Raw genomic sequence first — 20,521 nt, 5'->3', positions numbered from 1 at the left:
ACTTCTAACTACATTCCTGGGCTCCTCCCCTGCTTCCCCCCCCCCCAGCCTCACTAGGTGCCTGGATCCCAAATCTCATCACTATGCCCTCTGGGTATGGACTGGTGCCCAAAGGTCCATATGGTCTATGTCCTCAAGATACTCATGGGTTTGATCCTATCTGGTCTGGTTTCATAATAGTGATAATGATGTAATTCCTTACAGTTGTAGAGGGCTTTACTAGCAGTTCCCTACACACAACACCATACGTCCCACCTTCCTGCCTTTGCACATACTATTATCTCCAGTGCCTGGAATGAACTCTTTCCTCACTGTCACCCCTTGGGGACCTCAGCTTCTTTTCCTGTTCCCCCCTGTCCTGAGTATTCTCTTACTTGAAATTACTTTGTATCAATAAACTTTCTATTTCCCCATCTATGTACATTCATCCCTTCAGTAGAATGCAAGCTCCTAAAGGTCTGGTTTTGTCTTTGCTGGCTATCCTCAGCACCAAGGCCAGTGCCTGGAACAAAGTGGGTACTTAATCAATGTCTGTTGAATTCCACTGAGTTAAATTTTATGTAGAATCTAACTCATATTAGCCCCTCAACATCCCTGTGAGGGAGGCAGGGCAGGTATTTTTATCCCCTCCCCCCTTTTTTTTTAGGCAATTGGGGTTAAGTGACTTGCCCAGGGTCACACAGCTAGTAAGTGTCAAGTGTTTGGTCTGCAGCCAGATTTGAACTCAGGTCCTCCTGTCTCCAGGACCAGCGCTCTATCCACTGCACTCCTAGCTGCCCCCTCTTATCCCCTTTTAAAGATGAGGAAACTAACCCTCCCAGGGGTTGTGAATTGCCCAAGACCGTTGTTAACATGTTCTTGCCTCCCAGACCAATATTCATTCATCCCTGTGTTGAGGTAGAATCCTATATCTAGAGTTGGAGGGGACCTCAGAGGCCATCAGTGCAACCTTCTCATTTTACAGATGAGGAAACTGAGACCCAGGGAGGTAAAGTCACTTGCCCCGGGTCACACAATTACTAAGTGTCGGGGGTTGGATTTGAACCCACATCCTGTGACCCCAGAGTTAGTGTTCTTTCTACTGTCCCCCACTGGATCATATCTAGACTCCTTTATCCAGACCCCCTGCAAGGGCATTTATGGAGAGTTGCAGTCCAGCTCTGGAAGATGGCAGAGCTAGCCAAGGTCTTGAAACTGACCACTGGAATGGCAGTTAGCAGTCCCAGGTTTTCTAGAGCAGAAGACCCCTCTCTGGGCTGTAAAATGAGGGGGTCAGACGAAATAAAAGACCTCTAAGGCCAGTTCTGACTTCTGTGCTGGCCTCCTCCTCCTCCTCCAGGGCACCACCTGGCATATCCATGATCTGCCTGGAGTCTCCAGCCTGGGAAGGGAAACTTGGCCTCTCCTTCACCCTCTGTCCCAAGTTGTCATCCCCTTGATCCTCCTCCCAATGCCAGGGTGTCTTGGCTGGGGATAAGTCTTCAGGGGTTGTGCCTGTTGAACAACCCTGCCGGAACCTGCCTCCAGGGCCCCTACTCACCAAACTCACTCACTGTGACCTCTTGGAGGGTGGCCGGGAGCTGCTTCTTCTTCAGAAGCTTCTCCTTCACAAACTGGCGCAGCAGGAGCCAAAAGGTCAGAGTGCAGAGCAGCTAGAGATCCAGACGAAGGGTAAGAGTCAGTAGAGGAATGACTAGATCCTCTGCAGCCCTGCCACATTCCCACCACTAGCAGCTGTCCTTCCCAGTGCCCCTGTGGGCTCAAGGCCTAAGGCCAGCTGAGGAGCAGGATGAGAGCAGAAAGGGAAGCTGGGGAAGAGGATGAGGGTGCCCCCTTCCCCTAGAGACAAATTGTGCCTGAGGGGAATGTACTCTTTCCCCCACTTCTTTCTCCTTCCCCTCCTTCTCTTCCTCTCCTTTTCTTTTTCTCCTTTCCCTTTCCCTTTCCTTCCCCTCCTCCCCTTCTCCACCTCCTTTCTTCTTTCTTTTCCCCTCCCTTCTCATCTTTCTCTTAATCTTTTCTCCCTTCTCATCTAATGATCAGATACAGGAACCCAGAAGTACATATGCACTTTTAGGGGCACACAGTAAGAATTCACACATGACTCATACATGCACATAGGCCTGCACACTCGGTACATATACATTCTCCCTTCCCCATACTCTGGGGCACCCATAATGATAAACACACCGACACGCCCACATATACAGTGACCCACCAAGCAGCCCCACCCAGGGGGTAGGCACTAACCATGGCACCCAGGTGAAGGCAGGGATAGCGAGTGTGCTCCAGCCCCAGCTGGTGCAGGCTCATGAAGCCAACCTTCTTGGGGAGTTCAGGCTCCAGGTCCATGGCCCAGACATACTGCAGGCTGCAGAGGGCCAGCCCGTAGAGCAGGATGAAAGGGGAACACAGCATGGCGAAATGGTGACGGCTCCGTACAATCCAAATGAGGCAGGCCCATAGCAGCAGGACAAAGGTCAGCCAGCTGTGGTAGGTAATGCTCCACACCTGGACACCAGGGAGGCCAGAGGCCAGGAGGGAATGAATGGCTGGGACCGGCAGCCTCTCCTGGCCCCTGACCATGAGTCTAGTGAGAGGGGCAGGGGGCCCGAGGATCAGGTGGCTACAGTTAGAAGGGTCCCATTAAGCCATCAAAAGAAAATGGGAGATCAGAAAAGGTGGGCAATTTGCCCATGGTCACAGAGTAAATAAATAGTGGCAGAGACAGGCCTTAAACCAAGGTCCACTGACTCCACAGCCAGTGGGCAGAGCAGCAGTGACCATTTTGTACACAGGGGATGCCAAGGTGACAGGGAGGGCCCCCTTCAAGCCTTCAGGAGATATGCCACCTTCCTTCTCTTGAGCAGCAAGGAAATTAGCGGAGAGAGTTCTAGATTGGGACACAAGAGACCTGGATGCTCATCTGGGCCCCTGCCCTCTCACCACGTGCTCATGTGTTAAGAAATTTGCCCACTCTGGGTTTTGCTTTCCTCATTTGAAAAATGAGAAATTTGGAAAAGATAGAAAAAATGATTGGAAAAGATATCTAAGGTCCCTCCCAGCTCTGACATCCTCTGTTCTAAGGTCCCTCCCAGCTCTGACATTCTCTGTTCTAAGGTCTCTCCTAGCTCTGATATTCCCTGTTCTAAGGTTCCTTCTAGGTCTGACATTCTCTGTTCTAAGGGCCCTCCTAGCTCTGATATTCCCTGTTCTAAGGTCCCTTCCATCTCTGACATTCTTTCATGCTCTTCAGTCTGCCTCAGTGTTTGACATTCTCCATACTATGGTCCTCCCAGTTCTGACATGCCATGTTCGATGGTCTTTCCCAGTTCAGAAATTCTGAACCCTCAGGTCCCTTTCAGCCATGACATTTTATGATTTGATGGCATTAGCAGTTGTCTCAGGGCCATGGGCACCATCTGGCACCACCCATTCTGGTCTCCCCCCTCACCTCCTTACCATCATGGCAATGAGAGCACACACATAGCTCTGGTTCATGATGACATGGCCAAGGGCGTGCAGCGGTGAGGTCTCCCTGGGCTCAGCATGATTACTTCCTAAAAAGACATGCGGATGGAGGGGGGCAGGTCAGAGAATAGAGCTCCCCCAACGTGAGCTATCCACCTCTTCCCTTTCCCCTCTCCTTCCATGACCTCAGTCCCCACCCTCTGTCTGTGCCAGTGCCTGGAGGGAATCAGAGCCAACGCTCAAAGCCTAGTAAGAAAGAGAGACCCAATGAGCCAAGTACCCCCCAATCTGAGCCAAGGTAAGGTACTTGTGTCCTCCTATGAACTACCCTCTCACAGTTGGATAAAGGGTACAGATTAGCCATGGAAATATCTTTTCTGAACAAAAGCTGGGAAATTAAGAGGTAGAGGAGGGGACCAGGGCAGAAGGAAGGAAGGAAGGAAACAAGCATTTATTAAATACGTATTATGTGCCAGGCACTGTGCTAAGCAAATATTATAAATATTTTCTCATTTCTCATTACAACCCTGAAGTTAGGTGCCATAATTATCCCCATGTTACAGATGAGCAAACTGAGGCAGACAGCAGTCAAGTGATTTGGCCAGAGTCACACAGCTCTAAGTTTCTAAGGCTGGATTTGAATCTTTCTAACTTTAGATCCAGTGCTCTATCCACTGCAACACCTATCTTCAGGGAGTAGGAAAGCAAACAAAAAGGGTGGTGGGTGAGAAGGCAAATGATCAGGGTTGGGGGGAAAGAAAGGAATGGAAGAGAAGGCAGGGGGTAGAAGGAGGCTGGGACATGGAAAGAAGAAGCAGTTGGGCAGGAGAAGGGCAAGAGAAAGAGATGGAGGAGGAAGGAACAACTACGTAATAGAATTGTCCATCAGAAGGGGAGAAAGAGACCCAAAAATAATATAAACAGGAAGAAAGAATGGCTTCTTTCCTGGAACAAACTTTCTTTCTCTTGCTAACTCAGTGGGTAGCCTAATGAAGGTTAAAGAACATCCCACTTAAAAAAAAAAAAAAGAACATCCCACTCCCAGCTCTTCCCAATCCCTTCTGGCCAGCCCACAGCTCTGGCCACAGGAGGCCTCAAGGCCCCATTCCCCACTGCAGTCACGAGACATATGCAGTGGGAGGGCATGGGAGCTGGTGACCCAGAGGATGGGATGGGTCAAACCAAGTTCAAGTTGGAGTCTGCTTGGAGCCTGGCAGGGAGCCAGGCCTGAGGGAGGAGGCTGAATATTCAAAGAAACTTCAGAGATGGGTCACTGTGGGTCAGCAGCAGCTCCTTCCATTGGCAGCAGCCTCCACACTCCCTGAATGGTGTCTCATCTGCAAGTCAGGGGCTCCCTGGGCTTCCTGCAGGTTTCTAGATATGGGAAGGAGTGGACAGAGGCAATGGCCAACACCATGCAGTGTGGACAGGGCAGCGGGAGATGTAGTGGCTTTTGAGTCAGGGAACATGAGTTCAAATCCTAACTCTGCTCCTTGCTACCTGGGAGACCTTGAGGAAGTCACTTTCTTCCTCTGGGACTCAATTTCCTAATCTGTAAAATGAGGAGGGGGGGACTTCCAGCTATAAAGATCAGATGTCTGGAAAGGAAGAGAAATAACAGATGTTGGGCAGGAGAGGTCAGAATCGAGACATGAATGGAGTAACAACAAAAAGCCAGCATTTTAAGGTTGGCAAAATACTGTGCAAATGTTATCTCACTTGACTCTCAAAACAACTCTGGGAGGTAGGTGCTCATTATCTCCATTTTACAGATGAGGGAACTGAGGCAGACAGAGAGTCACTAAGAGGCCCTGCCTGGGCAGAATCTATGACCGCAGAGAACAGCACTCCCGCTTCAACACTGACCAGGATTCAGGCTACACCTGCATTGGCATGATCTGACCACCAGGGGGAAGACGTTCTCAACCTGCTCTCCCCACAAAGGTGTCAAGTTTGGGAGTAATTTATACATACAGCTCTTAGAAGGGAAGGTTTCAAATTGGACAGAGTAGACAGCAGCCCTGTATGGTGATCAGGAGAGGGTCTGGGGAAGGCCTTCTTGACCACCAAATATCTCCCCCATGTCCCTCTTGACATCTCAAATCTTTCTCCTAGAGATTCCAGTGCTTTGCATAGACTAGGTACTTAATAAATACTTAATGAAATTCATCCCAAAGAGGGCTTAAGGACAAATTCCCTTTGGAATAGGAGACCAATCAGAGTCTGGAGTAATGGGAAAAACCCTGAATGCAGAGAGAAAGGATTCTGCCTGGAACTCAGGCAAAAGATTTTCCCTTTCTGGGCTTTAATTTTCTTATCTATAACAAGAAAAGGGAATATTTAAAAAAAAAATAAAATGGGGGGGTGGGGGGGAAGGACAAGATGGGGAGAAAATCTGGAACTCAAAATCTTGTGGAAGTGAATGCTGAAAACTAAAAATAAACAAATTAAATTAAAATTTTTTTAAAAATACTTTTTTAACTAAAAAAATGAAAATTTTAAAATAATTTTTTAAAAAATAAAATGAAACAAATGAAGGGAACTTATGATTTCTAAGGTCCCTTCCAGCCATAATTCCAAAGATCCTACAACAAGAATTATCTCTTTTCCTGAGCAATAGAATCCTCATGTAATCCTTATGACCAGATGGAGAGGTATGAGCCAGATGATGATATAATTAGGTGGATGAATGAGCCGACCCAAAGTGGAGTCAATAAGGGCTCACATCAACATGGTGGGAGGTCTTTAGTGGAGTGTCCTAGGGATCAATTCTTGGCCCTGTGCTGGTTCAAATTTTTACCAATGACTTAAATGAAGGCATAGATGACATATTTCTAAATCAAAGATGACCCAAAGCTGGGAAAGATATCTACTATGCAGGATTAGTGGCCAAAGAGATCTCAACAAGCTAGCATCCATTAGATGATATTTAAAGGGAAAGTTTTACATTCAGGTTCAAAAAAACAGACTTTCCAAGGACAAGAGGAAGCTGCACTAGGCAACAATTCAGATGAGAAAGATCTGGGGGTTTTAGTGGACTGCAAGCTCGATATGGGTCAGCAGAGACACGGGAACCAAAAAAGTGATTTTGATCTTTGACAGATTTCAGAGTGCATCTGTGGTCCGTCCTAGATGTCACCTTGTAGGAAAGATACTGATGAATGGGAAAGTGCATCTACAAGGACCTTTGCCAAATCCTCTACTCAGGAAAGGGTCTGATTCCTGTGGGATGATGTCAGGATATAGAACAGGAAGAGGACTTAGGATCATGAAGGAATTGGAGGCCATACCACGCAAGAACTGATTGAAGGAACAGGGGATATTTAGTCTGGAGAAGAGAAGTCTTTGGGGAACCATGATTACTGCCTTTCAGGATTTCAAGGGTTATCACCTGGATAAAGAATTAACTTTTCTCTGCTTAGCCCAAGAGGGCAGAACTGGGGGCAATAGGACAAGTTGCAAAGAGGCGGATTTAGCTCAGCTAACAACCTGGGCTATCCAAAGGGCAAATGGGCTGTCCTGGGAGGTAGTGAGCTCCCTGTCACTGGAGGTCTTCCAATGGAGGCTGGATACCCCCTTGAGAATGTTCAGTCTCAAACACAGATAGAACCAAGGTGCCTCTGAGGTCCCTGAGATTCTGCTGGGATCTCTGAGAGTAGATCTGGATGGAGAAAGGGGGTGGGTAGGCCCTGGAAGTGTTGGGAGGAGAGCAGAAACAGGGACAAACTATTTTAGCTTTCCCAGTTTTGTCAGCATGGACAGGCCTGCCTGATGAAGATGGAACTGTTGCTAGGACAAGAGGGCGACTGCCCTGACCCACCCCACCCCCATCACCTAGGCCAGAAACAGGGCCTCAACTTTCACCTCAATAATACTCAGACTCTTTAGTGTCTCTTGGCCAAGTGATATTTCTCAGGTTAGAAAAGTGGACTGAGCAGGGTCACCAGGTATGGTGACAGTGGCAGTGACAGGGATAGCTGAGGACCCGAGCCTTCCACTCTCATTCCCTGACCTGGTCCTTCAGGCTCTTACCCGGGCGATGCTGGGTTGGAGTTTGGCTGTTCAAGACATGTATAGTGCAGTTCTCTGTGGAATCAGTTGGAGTCCCTGGCAGCATGGTCTGGAAAATTAGTTAATAATCATAATTATAATCACTAGCGTTTGTGTGGCACTGTACTGTTTTTTCTGGTTTGATCCTCACAACAACCCTGGGAGGTAGGTACTATTATTCCCCATTTTATGGATAAGGAAACTGAGGTAAACAGAGGTTGAGTGCCCAAGGTCACACAGCTAATAAGTGTCTGAGGCCAGATTTGAACTCAGGTCTCCTGACTCCAGGCTAGACACTATCTATTGCACTACCTAGCTGCCTCTAAAAGGGAGACAGGCATTGAGCTGGTATGAGCATGGGGAAGGGGGAGATTTGTGAGAGTGGGGGGCCCCAAGGTAAGGAGGAACCGATAGGGACATGGATCACTTTAATCTTAGTATTATAGCCCCCCTACCCTCCAACTAACATCCACACCATCCCAGGACCCTAGGGTCCCCAGAGAATCAAGGACAATGAGGGAAAAAAGGCTGGCTTCCTATCTCCTCACCTGGCTGCCTCCCTCTAGAGCAGAACTTAACCTTTTGGGTGTCCTGGACCCCTCTGGCAATTGGCTGAAACCTGGGAACCTCTTCTCAGAATTATAATTTTAAATAATTGAAGAAAATGCCCAGTTTTTGTTAGAAGTTAATAGAGAAAAATATTTTTTTTCCTATCCGAGTTCAGGGATCCCCTGAAACCTATCCATGAAATAAGGGATCTGACAATTGATCTCAGGGGTCTGCAGATACCAGGTGAAGATCTTCTGCTCTAGAGCTAAACAGCCCCCTTCTCTGACCCCTCCGGCTGTCCTGAGTCCGGCCTTCAATGCTCTCCGGTGAACACACCACCCAAGAGAGCCAGAAAGATGGCAGCTTCTCACCTTGGTTTCTTCCCTGGCTCGGCCCCGCCCCTTGGGTGCTTGGCCCACCTCCATCAGCTCCACTTCCTGTTCTCCCTCAGCATCCTCCTTCTGGTTAATGGAAGGCAGAAAATAACAACAAAAACTCATTTCCTTGGCACCTTTAAGTTTTACAAAATGTCTTTTCCCCAAGAACCTGTACCCATTTCACAGATGAGGAAACAGGCTCTAAGAGGCTAACTGGCTTGCCCAGGATCACATAGCTCCTTGGTGTATGAGCTGGCACCAGAACTCGGTCTTCCAACCCCAAGACCATTGTGCTGCTCTTTCCAGGGGCCGCTCGCTTCTGGCATCTCTCTCCCCTTTCCCAGAAGAGCCTGAAGCTTTCCTGTCACCAGCACCGTGGGCTCAGCCCAGGCTCCTCACCTGGTCAGAGGGGTCCAGCCTTCTCAGCGTAAGCAGCAAGACCACAGTATAGTATAGCAGCAGCAAGACGCCTGGATTCACGTAAACAGGCCAGTCGTGGCTGGTGTTAAGGACCAGGGCATTGGGGTTGGTGCAGTTCGGGAGGCTGATGATGTCCTTGAGTCCAAAAACCCTGCGGGGCAGAGGCAGGAGAGTCACCTATCTCCTGAGTACAGGGAGCCTCAGGATTCAGGGTGGGAGAGAGATGGGGCTCCAGGGGAGGGAGCAGAGACAGAGCTTAAGGAGCTGGGAGCTCAGGGGGAGGAGAAGGTGGAGCTCAGGGGGAGGGGAGATGGGGAGGTCAGGGGGAGGGGAAGGTGGGACTCAGGGCTGGGGGAGGATAGAAGTTTATAGTCAAGTCAGATGGAGGTTGGGGAAATAGGGTGGAGATAGGGATTTAGGGTGAGGGGAGGACACCAGAGCTTGCGGCTGGTGGGGGAAAATGAACTCTCTGGGGGAAGGGAAATGAGAGCTCAAGACCAGGGGATTATAAAGGCTCAAGAGTGAGGAAGAAATGGGAAGTGGGTATTGGGGTATGTGGATGGAAGAGAAAAATAAAATAATAACCAGTATTTATATGGTGCTTTAAGGTTTTCAAAGAGCTTCACAAATGTCTTATTTTATCCTTAACACAATCCTAGGAGGTAGGTGCTAGTATTATATCCATTTTATAGATAAAGAAACTAAAGTGCAAAGAGGTTGTGACTTGCCCAGGTCACTCAGGTATGTGTCTGAGGCCAGGTTTGAACCCAGGTCTTCCTGACTCTAGATCTAGGGTTCTACCTATTGTACCACCTAGTTATATGACCTAGTCTGAGAAGGGAACTCAGAACTAGGAGAGGAGATTGAAATTGAGAGTCAAGGAGATGTGGAAGCTCTTGGATAGCCAGGGATGGAAACTTGGATGATGACAGGAGTTCAGGGGATCAGGAGATTCAGGGGTTGGTACTAAGGTCAGGATGTGTGGGGAGTGGAGGAGGTCTTGTGACTGGGAGGAAAGATTCTCATGGTCCTTTCTAGACATCTGTACCCCTTTCCAACACTTAATCCCACATTTTAGATTTTGTGCAATAAATTTCTAATCACAAGACTGTGGGGTGACTCATGGTCTGTTTTCATAAAGAATGAGGGGCCTGAGGAACCGAGGGGAGGGAAGTGGGGGAAAGGCAGGCAGAAAGGGCCCTCAGCCCCACTCTAAGGCCCATTCCAAGCAGACTGGGTTTCATGATCAGTCATTCCACAGCTGTGCTTGTATCCCAGAGTCAGGTCCCTCCACACCCTCACCTCAGCTCCATTCTAGCCAGTTCCCACAGAGCTTCAGGTCCAGCTGGCAGCCCCTCTCCTCCCATTTCCCCATATCCTCTATTCCCAAGCTCCCTGCAGAGAAGTGGGAGATTATGGGTGTGGAATGTCTCATCAGCTGTCAGACACAATAAGTTCTGCTCAACAAGTTCCCACCCCCACCCCCACTTTGTTATATGAAGCCTCAATGAGAATGGGAGTTGAAATGGGGAATGGGAGTATTTGAGAATGACTGTATGGTAAAAACAAAAGGCATCACTAAAATGCATTTTGATCCAAGTTCTTCGTAGAATATGATGTCCAGCTTGGCTGGCCTCAGTCCCAGGATCTTGGCCCTCCCTGGATCTTGGCCAAATGGGATGGGGCAGTGGCTGGACCCAGACTTGGCATCTCCCAGGCCCAGCTGCTGAGCTACTTAGAAGCCTGGCCACAAATGGGCTCTGCCACAGGGCTGAGCATCTGTGCCCTCTTACCTGGCCCAGATTCCAGCAGGTGGGAGCAGTATCTGAATGAAAGATGTCTGATAGCAGTAGAGGCAGAGGAGGTGGCCACCAGAGAAGCAGCCAACCATCACGCAGAGGGCATTGAAGCCCAGGTGGCTGATGGGGAAATGGCAGGCCCACCAGGTGCAGAGGCCCAGGAACAGCAAATAGTAGGTGCTGGAGAAGGCAGAGGGCAGAGTGATACCTGCAGAAAGACAAGAGACCCCCCAGGCCTAAACTTGCTGCTGTGGGAGAGAGATGGGCAGGCATGGGAGGCATCTCATAGGCCTTCCCTCGGCATCTCAGAAGCACAGAGTTTGAGAGGAAGGAGAAACACCCAGCTCAACTCATCTAAAGCATCCTCCAGACTGGCAAGGCTGGGGCCTCTCACACCTCTGCCTCCACACACAGCTACCTTCAATAGCCAAGATTTTAAAAATCACATACAGGCAGTGCCAGAGAGGCCTTAGGGATCGCCTACTCTAACTCCTTTCATTTTAGCAAAGAAGAAATTGAGGTTCGGGGTGGGGCAGGACCATGTCCAAGGTCACAAAGGCAGTCAGGGGCTGAGCTGAGATTTGAAAGCAAGTCCAACTCTCACTCTTCCCACCTCCAGTCTCTCCTATTGACTCTTAATCTTGGCTTGCTTTATGTGGGCACACAAGTGGGGATCTCCAAGTGTGGCTTAGGCAGGGTGGTGGGAGACTGCTTGGTATGAACCTCAAGTTCCAGCACTGTTCTTGGGGTAGAGGTAGGGACTGAAGGACACAGTCCTTAAAAGCCATTCGCTGCTGAGCCGATGCCCAGGTGGGAATGTACTGCCCTAGGCAGGGCTCAGGGTCAGTGCCCGGAGCAGGTACCTGCCAGAGCCAGCAACACGATGGCCAGAGTGTTTCCCATCGCTTTCAGCAGCCAGTGAACGGTGACCTTGAGCTTCACGGCCAGGCGAGATGCCCGATTGGAGGCCTCCTCTGGGATTCCTTGTGGCCACCCTTGATGATTGGCATTTGTCTCCCTCTCATCGTCGTCCTGATTTTGAGAGAAAGAGGGAGGGAGGGAGACAGGGAGGGAAGGAGGGAGGGAGAGAGGGAAGGAGGGAGGGAGAGATGGAGGGAGGGAGAGAGGGAAGGAGGGAGGGAGAGAGGGAGAGAAAGAGGGACAAAGGGGGAGAGGGAAGGAGGAAGGGAGAGAGGGAAAGAGAGGGAGAGAGGGAAGGAAGGAGGGTGAGAGGGAGGTAGGGAGAGAGGGAAGGAGGGAGGGAAAGAGGGAGGGAGGGAGAGAGGGGAAGAGAGAAAGACAGAGGGACAGAGGGAAGGAGGGAGGGAGAGAGAAAGGGAGAGAGAGAGGGAGAGAGGGAGGGAGGGAGAGAGGGAAGGAGGGAGGGAGAGAGGAAGAGAGGGAGGGAGGTCATTAGATCATTGAATTTAGGGTAGGAAAAAACCTTGGAGATCATCTAGCTGAGCTTGACCCCTCCATCTTTACAGATGAGGCCCAGAGAGAGAAAGCAACACAGATATAGCAGAAGGGTGAGAATTCAAACCCAGGTCCTCTGACTCCAAAGCAATGGAGTCATTGTAAAAGGGCCTGAACTCCCTTAATCCCCACATCCCTTCTGAGGGGCTCAGGTTCCCCTTCCTACACAAGATTCTCCTCCCACCGAAGTTCAGGACTGGCAGCGGGGGGCGGGGCACAGAGAGGCTGATGGAAGGGGTCCTAGGGAGTGCTGCTCATCTTAAATCACTCAGTTCTTCCCCAAATACCAAACTCGAATGCTGCCTGCTCCCTCTCCATTCTCAGCCTGTGGGTGGGACACCCTGATCTTTCCCAAGTAGGAGCTACCTTTCTCATCCTGCAGGGCCAGGCCGCTGAGTTGTCTGTGAAGGTGATGAATAAGGGACACCTGTTTTTCTTAGTCCTGTCTCAAGGGCTTCTAAAGCAGAGACTCTTTCTCCTTGGCTTTGGCGAAAATATGCCATCAGGAGAAAACATCTGCTCTGGACCAAGACTGAATTTTGTTCTATCTTGGCACACTGGAGTCTTGGGCAATCTGACCCATGTCAGATGTTCATTACAAGCATTTAATTTTTTTTTTACCTTTTTTGTCAATTATCAAGCATTCATTCTTTTTCTCTTTCCCATTCACCCCCTTCCCATTGGGGAAAAAGAAAAAAGAAAAACCCAACCCTTGTAACAAATATGCAGAGTCAAACACAACCAATTCCCACATTGGCCATGTCCAAAAATGTGTCTTGTTCAGCATCTTGAATCCATCACCTCTCTTTTAGGAGATGAACAACATACCTTCCACATCGAGGGGGTTAGGAGCATAGCATCCTCGCAATTTGGAAAATCTGTGTAAAATTTTTTGGCCCTCCCTTCATACCAGAGAAAAAGTTTGAATTTCTTTTTCTTTTCTTATTTTCTTTCTTGGGCAATGGGGGCTAAGTGACTTGCCCAGGGTCACACAGCTAGTAAGTGTTATGTATCTGAGGCTGGATTTGAACTCAGGTCCTCCTGAATCCAGGGCCGGTGCTCTAACTACAGTGCCACCTAGCTGACCCCTTCTTTTTCTTTTCTAGAGTGTTTACAGTAACTTATTGTAAAATTTGGGTCAAGTATTTGGTCAGAAGTTATACAATACTACATATATATTTTCTGCATTTCTGAGTTAATAACATTTTCTGTATCATCTGCTGGTCTTTTGTGTCATCAGCAGCTTCCACAAAACTCCCCAAAAATTCCCATTTAATTTCTTAAGCCGACCCATGATATATCAAAACCGTGATGGGGGAAATCACAATGCGGAAGGGATAACTGTATTTCATTGATTCTTGGGAATCATGGTTGGTTATTGCACTGTTCGATCCCAAACCAATGAGAGATACACACAGAAGAACAGATCAGGAATCCTTTCTCTAGAGAATGGGGTCAATCAATGCAGTGAGGAAAGAGATTTCCCTGACAGGAATCCCAATACACTATTGATGGGGTTGTGATTTGGTCCAGCCATTCTGGAAAACAATTTGAAACTATATTGGAAAAGTGACTGCCATCAATCCCTTTGACTCAATGATCCCACTCCAAGCCACTGACAAGCCCACAGGACAGTTCCCACATACACCCAAATAATATGCTAGCAAGAAACAAGAGACAAAGTGGGCAATCAGTAATCTGGGAAAGGTTGGACAAAATGCACCAGGAATATAATGAAATAGTCTTGTGTCTTAAGAAATTGTGTATATCAAGAATTCACAGAATTTAGACGATTTATCTGAGATTTGAAAGGATGCTAGGCTAGGGCTAGAAGGGACTTACTTCAGAGGTCATCTTCCCATCCTCCTTTTTCAAAAAGAAGGCAACAGAAGCCCGTTGAGGTTCAGACTTGCCTAAGGTCTCACAGGGAGTGAGCTTCAGGGGTGGGATTTAAAGCGAGAGTCTTCTAACAAGAGCCATTGCATCGTACTGGCCTAGTCAACTAATTTGTCGTTCAGTCATTTCAGACTCATTTGGGGTTTTCTTGGCAAAGATACTGGAGGAGGGGTTTGCCATTTCCTTCTCTAGTTTATGTTACAGATGAGGAAACTGAGGCAAGCAGGTGACTTGACCGGGGTCACAGAGCTAGTAAGTGACCGAGGCCAGATTTGAACTCATAAAGATGAGTCTTCCTGATTTCAGGCCCAGTGCTGTATCCACTGCGCCATCTAGCCGTACCTATTTAACAGACTTAGAATACAGTAAGGAGAACCAGGAATTCAATAAACACAACCAGAAAGGAAAGGCATCCGAACTGATCAGCTCCATGACCCTTCCCGGGAAGTAGGCGGTGGGCCACAGGAGCCAAATGAGGCTGACTTCATCAGGTGTCAGCATCACCATCACCAGCATTTATGTACAGCCCTAAGAGTTGCAAAACTCTTTACGTATGTTTTGATCTCATTTGACACACGATTAACGTGTCAGTATGACGTGCTCAGCTGTACTCTGTTACAGTCGAGGGTTCTACCTGCATAAGTTAAATGGTGCTGTGGATAGAGCTCTGGGTCTAGAGCCAGGAAGACCTGAGTTCAAATCCTGCCTCAGACACTTACTAGCTCTGTGACCCTGGACAAGTCACTTAACCTCTGTCTGCCTCAGTTTCCCTATCTTTTATAATAATAGCATCCATCTCCCAGAGATGTGAAGATCAAATGGGATAATATGTGTAAAGTGATATATATATATATAAAAGCTGGCCATTGGTGAGGCAGAGGGGTTGAGGTATATAATCTGTAAATAACAATGGTATTTTGGTTTGTATATGCATGTGGTTTTTTTTTTAAAGCTTTAATAAAATGGTCTTTGTTTGTTTGTTTTGGCAATCAGGGTTAAGTGACTCGCCCAGGGTCACATAGCTAGTTAAGTGTCAAGTGTCTGAGGTCGGATTTGAACTCAGGTCCTCCCAATTCCAGAGCCCGTGCTTTATCTATTGTGCCACCTAGTTGCCCCGATAAACTATTTTTAAATAAGAGTTTTCCTCTGTAAGGGAGAGGTCTCATGACTACTGATGAGTGGGGCAGGAAGTTTAAAAGGTCATGAGTCCTGTTTGATTCATGAAGACCTAAATCTTAAGGGATGGGACTTGGGGAACATGAGAAGAGACTTTTGAAAACCCTGGGCTTTCTGAGGCTGAGAGATCACTGAGAACAGCATACTTGTGAGTGGGAAGGGCTTTATGTTAATAGGAGAACATGGGCTTGATCACTAAATCCCACCATATTAGAACCAGGGAGTCCCCACCAAAGACAGAAGGACATTTTCAAAAAGGAAAAAAAAATCTGTTTCACCAAAAAAGTAGATTTCCAGAAGTCAATACTGGGAAATATGGTACATGTTAAAAAGAGAAACACATTGGAGAAGGTTTTGGAGAGATGAGGATTCTAGATCACAGATTTAGAGCTGGAAGGGTCCAGTACCTAGTTCAACCCCATCATTTTAGAAATAAGGAAAGGGAGGACCACGCGGGGGAAATGGCTTGACTGAGGTCACCCAGGGAGTAAGTAGCTGAGCCAGACCCAAACCCCAGTCTTCTGATTCCAAATCTAACCCCCTGAATTCTACCCTGATGGACCACACCAACGCCTCTGACCATGCCAGGAGGCAGAGGAGGGGTGAGGAAGGATTTGTGTGAAACTGCTGGGTGATTGCAGGAGGGAAAGCACAGCTATCAAAAGGCAGGAAGCCAGTCTGGAGGGTCTCAGCCTTACCCCTGATGCCCAGACTGGCTGAAGGAAGAGATTCAGAGGAAAGGGTGGGGGGACACTAGGGGAAAGGAGCAGCAGCCGCATGTGAAATTGTCTCCTGCCAACATCCCCACCTACCCCCTGGCCCAGGCACTGGGAAATCCCATTGAGAGGTCTGCCGTGGAATATTGTGACATGGGGGCAGGGGGGGAGTACAGAATCTATGTTTGATGGGAAAGGCAGGTGCTTGGAAACCAGGCCTGCTGACTCCAAGCTCGCCCACAGGCTGGGGCCAAGGCCAGATTCAGCTCCCTCTCCTAATGGCCCATCTGACATGCGGCAAAGTTTCCAGAAGGGAACTTGGGATGCTAGTGTTACCTCACATCTGTTGAGCTCCGACCGGCACATTCTGTTCTTGGTTCAGGTGTGTGTGTGTGTGTGAGTGCATATGTGCATGTGTGCATGTGTGTGTGTGTGAATGTACATGCATGGCTGTGGGGAAGAGGTGACTGCAATTGCTTGGAGATGGATGGCTTTGTGTCTGTGTGGGGTTGTCTCTAAATGTGTGTATCCCTCTCTGGATGCCCAAGAGCATGGGCTGAAGGTTGGACTTGAAAGCCTTCAAGGTGCCTTTCCACTCTAAGGTTCTCAAATCCTGAATCTCACTCCCTCACCTCAGTCTGGACCTTTTTTTTTAGGCAATTGGGGTTAAGTGACTTGCCCAGGGTCACATAGCTAGTTAAGTGTCAAGTGTCTGGTCTGAGGTTGCATTTGAACTCAGGTCCTCCTGACTCCAGGGCTGGTGCTCTATCCACTGTGCCACCTAGCTGCCCCCTAGTCTAGTCTTCTGATAATCCTTTTCCTGTGAACAGGGTTTTATATATATATTTAATTTTTTCCACTTAATAGTATTTATTTTTTTCCAATTACATGTAAAGATAGTTTTCAACATTCACTTACATAAGATTTTGAGTTCCAAACTTTTTTCTCCCTCTCCTCTCCCCCAACAATCAGATTAATCATACTTCCACATTAGTCATGTTGTGAAAGAATCAGAACAAAAGGGGAAAACCACAAGAAAGAAAAAATTAACCAAAAAAAAGTGAAAACAGTATGCTTCAATCTTCATTTAGACTCCACAGTTCTTTCTCTGAATATGGAGAGCATTTTCCATCATGAGTCTTTTGGAATTGTCTTAGATCCTTGCATTGCTGAGAAGAGCTAAGCCTATCAGAGTTGGTCATCACACAATGTTGCTGTTACTGTGTACAATATTCTCCTGGTTCTGCTCACTTCACTCAGCATCAGTACACGCAAGTCTTTCCAGGTTTTTCTGAAGTCTGCCTGCTCATCATTTCTTATAGAACAATAGTATTCCATTACATTCATACACCACAACTTGCTCAGCCATTCCCCAATTGATGGGCGTCCCCTCAATTTTCAATTCTTGGCCACCACAAAAAGAGCTGCTATAAATATTTTTGTACATGTGGGTCCTTTTCCCTTTTTTATGATCTCTTTGGGATATAGACATAGTGATGGTATTGCTGGATTAAAGGGTATACATAGTTTTACAGCCTTTTGGGTATAGTTCCAAATTGCTCTCCAGAATGGTTGGATCAAGGGGCGGCTAGGTGGTGCGGTGGATAGAGCACCAGCCCTGAAGTCAGAAGTACCTGAGTTCAAATCCAGCCTCAGACTAAACACTTGACACTTACTAGATGTATGACCCTGGGCAAGTCACTTAACCCCAATGCCTAAAAAAAGAAAAAAAACAGAATGGTTGGATCAGTTCACAACTCCACCAACAATGCATTAGTGTTCCAATTTTCTCACATCTTCTCCAACATTTATCATTTTCTTTTTTTTGTCATATTTGCCAATCTGAGAGGTTGAGGTGGTAGGGTTTTATATTTTTACAAAATGTATCATAGGAAGAAATGATGAGCAGGATGGTTCCAGAAAAACCTGGGAAGACTTATGTGAACTGATGCAAAGTGAAGTGAGCAGAACCAGGAAAACATTGTACATGGTAGCTGCAACATTGTGCAATGACCAATTGTGAATGACTTAGCTATTACCAGTAAAACAATGATCCAAGACAATTCCAAAGGACACACAATAAGAAATGCTATCCATCTCCAGAGAAAGAATTGACGGAGTCTGCAGATTGAAACACACTTTCTTTAAACTTTCTTCATTATTCTTAATTTTTAAAATCTGTTTTCTTTTGCAACATGGCTAATATGGAAATATGTTTTACATGACTGCACATGTATAATATATATCAAATTGCTTGCCTTATCAAGGAAGGGGAAGAGGAAGGAGGGTGGAAAGAATTTGGAACTCAAAATTAAAAAAAAACAACACATGCTAGAATTGTTTTTACATGTAATTAGAAAAAATAAAGTATAAAAAATTTAAAGACACATATCATATGGCCATAGATTTAAAGCTTAGGGGTCAGTGAGTCCAACCTCCTCATTTTATAGATGAGGAAACAGGCACAGAGAGTCCAAGTGACTTGTCTATGGTAATATAGCTGTCTGAGTTAGGATTCAAACTTAGATCCCTCCATTATCTCATTTCATTTCAACTTTAGCACATGTTGACATGACATTCAAGGCCCTCTGCCCAATGCAGAAGATACAAGTGTCGATATGATACTGAACCTGACCTCAAGGCGTTTACAATCTAGTGGTCCTGGTGAGGAAGATAGAAGCAGGCATATGTAAATGATAATAAGGAGGGGAATGTGAGGAGCAGAGAAATTCAGAACAGATAAAGTGATTTGAGCAGCTGAAGAAATAGGGGCTTGTTTTTGGCTTCAGGGACAAGGTTCAGGGAAGGCTTCATGGATGGGGTGGTTACCAAGGTAAGCCTTGGAGGGAAGGATTTCAATTCAGGCTTGAGGGATGGATAGGGTAGAGGCAGAATAACTAAAAGCATGGGGACAGTCATATCTCCCATTCCTGTAAGGTAGGCCATGTTATTCTTCTTATTTGAGGAAATTGAGGCCCGGTGGGTTGAAGTCACTTGGACAAGGTCATTCAGCTAGTTAGTGACAGAGCTGGTTCTGAAACATGGCTTTCCTGACTCCCACTGCAGTGTCCCAGCCATCACACCATACAGAGAGCCCGTGAGCCAGAGCTGAGAACCTGGGAAAATCAAACACCCTTTGCTAATTCACACCTCAAGACTCATCCCTGCCCTTCTCTGGGGGAAAAATGTCCCTAAACAAGAGCTATAATGTGCCTTTCTAGGCTTTCAATGCCTTCCAAAAAAAGGCATCTATTTATTTATTTATTTATTTTTTAGGCAATTAGGGTTAAGTGGCTTGCCCAGGGTCCCACAGCTAGTAAGTGTCAAGTGTTTGGTCTGAAGTCCAATTTGAACTCAGGTCCTCCTGACTTCAGGGCCGGTGCTCTAGCCACTGTGCCACCTAGCTGCCCCCCCCCAAAATAAAATTCTTATTTATTTTTGGCTAGGCAATGGGGTTAAGTGACTTGCCCAGGGTCATACAGCTAGTAAGTGTTATGTGCCTGAGGCTGGATTTGAACTCAGGCCCTCCTGAATCCAGGGCCAGTGCTATATCCACCGTGCCACTTGGCTGCCCCAATAAAATCTTTAAAAGAAAATTCACTACTTAAACCAGAAGGCCATCTTTGTCCCCTGCCCTCCCCAACTCCCACCCTCTGCCTGCCCCAAAGGTCTTGAGCTCCTAAGGGGGAATTTTCTGGAACTTCTTGGTTGGGCTGAAGTTGTGGGAGCCAGTGATGTTGGAGAAGCAGTGAGGAGGTGCAGGGGAGCTGACTTCCCCTTGGCTCTCCAGGGCCTGGTCTTCAGCCAATGACCTCCAACCCCCTGCATGATGCATGCAGTATGTTACAGCCTTCCTGGTATGTTCCAGCCTGCTCCAGGAAACCCCAGCTCAGCTAATGAGAAAAACAGAGGCCTGGAGTCTTGGCAAGGAGAGCACCTCCTACCCACCCACCCCAGGCTAAGAGAGCAGCAAGGAGAAGGCTAGGAGAACCTGAGCATCCTGCAGAAAGTAAGAGTTTAATCAATGTTGAACTGAGAGTAGCGGTCAGAAGGTCAGAGCCTATGGGGCTGAGAGAAAGCTGGGGAGGAAATCTGGCAGATGAGGGAAATAGAGGCTCAGAAAGGTCATTCAGCAGCTGCTGCAGTCGTGTCCGATTTGGTTTTAGCAAGCCCTGGGGGTCCAGGGCTGGTAAGCAGCAAGTATGTGTCTATGGTACTTTGGAGGAAGGAAAAAAAAATTGTTCTGGGCCACTGTAGCATCTCTAGAGAATCAGGCTAGGCCTGGCTGATGGTCTGTATTAGATTGGAGGGCAGTCTTATAGAGGAGGAGGAGGAGGAGGAGACCCTGGGAATCTCATACATGAGGATGGGGGTGGGGGTCAGTCTGTAAGAAGCCTTCCTAACTATTAGAGCCATCTCCAAACGCTTCCAATGTATTTCCACCCCTCACTTAGCTAAATATTCTACAGACTAGAAGGTCATTGGTTCCCCCCACCAATGCTTCCAAAAAAGATTAGGAGCTGAAAGCAACCTTAGAGGTATTCAAGCCCAACCCTCTCAATTTACAAATGGGGAAGCTGAGGCCCCAGAA

General features: G+C 47.4%; 1 protein-coding gene across 4 annotated transcripts in view; it reads right to left on the bottom strand.

The window, feature by feature from the left end:
* Positions 1-20,521, bottom strand: part of PIEZO1 (piezo type mechanosensitive ion channel component 1 (Er blood group)) — a 173,349-nt gene that overhangs the window by 43,741 nt on the left and 109,087 nt on the right. For all 4 annotated transcript variants that reach the window (XM_020989160.2, XM_078149384.1, XM_078149385.1 and 1 more), the window contains 8 exons: positions 11,530-11,698; positions 10,661-10,874; positions 8,847-9,018; positions 8,442-8,531; positions 7,504-7,591; positions 3,463-3,560; positions 2,251-2,511; positions 1,541-1,652 (listed from right to left, as the gene is read on the bottom strand). In XM_020989160.2, coding sequence (XP_020844819.1) covers positions 1,541-1,652; positions 2,251-2,511; positions 3,463-3,560; positions 7,504-7,591; positions 8,442-8,531; positions 8,847-9,018; positions 10,661-10,874; positions 11,530-11,698 — 1,204 coding nt within the window. The remainder of the gene's footprint in view (positions 1-1,540; positions 1,653-2,250; positions 2,512-3,462; positions 3,561-7,503; positions 7,592-8,441; positions 8,532-8,846; positions 9,019-10,660; positions 10,875-11,529; positions 11,699-20,521) is intronic.

This window comes from Phascolarctos cinereus, unplaced genomic scaffold (assembly GCF_003287225.1).
Source record: "Phascolarctos cinereus isolate Bilbo 61053 unplaced genomic scaffold, phaCin_HiC Scaffold_2;HRSCAF=192, whole genome shotgun sequence".
NCBI classification, from domain to species: Eukaryota; Metazoa; Chordata; class Mammalia; order Diprotodontia; family Phascolarctidae; genus Phascolarctos; species Phascolarctos cinereus.
This window is presented reverse-complemented; position numbering and strand designations above follow the sequence as displayed.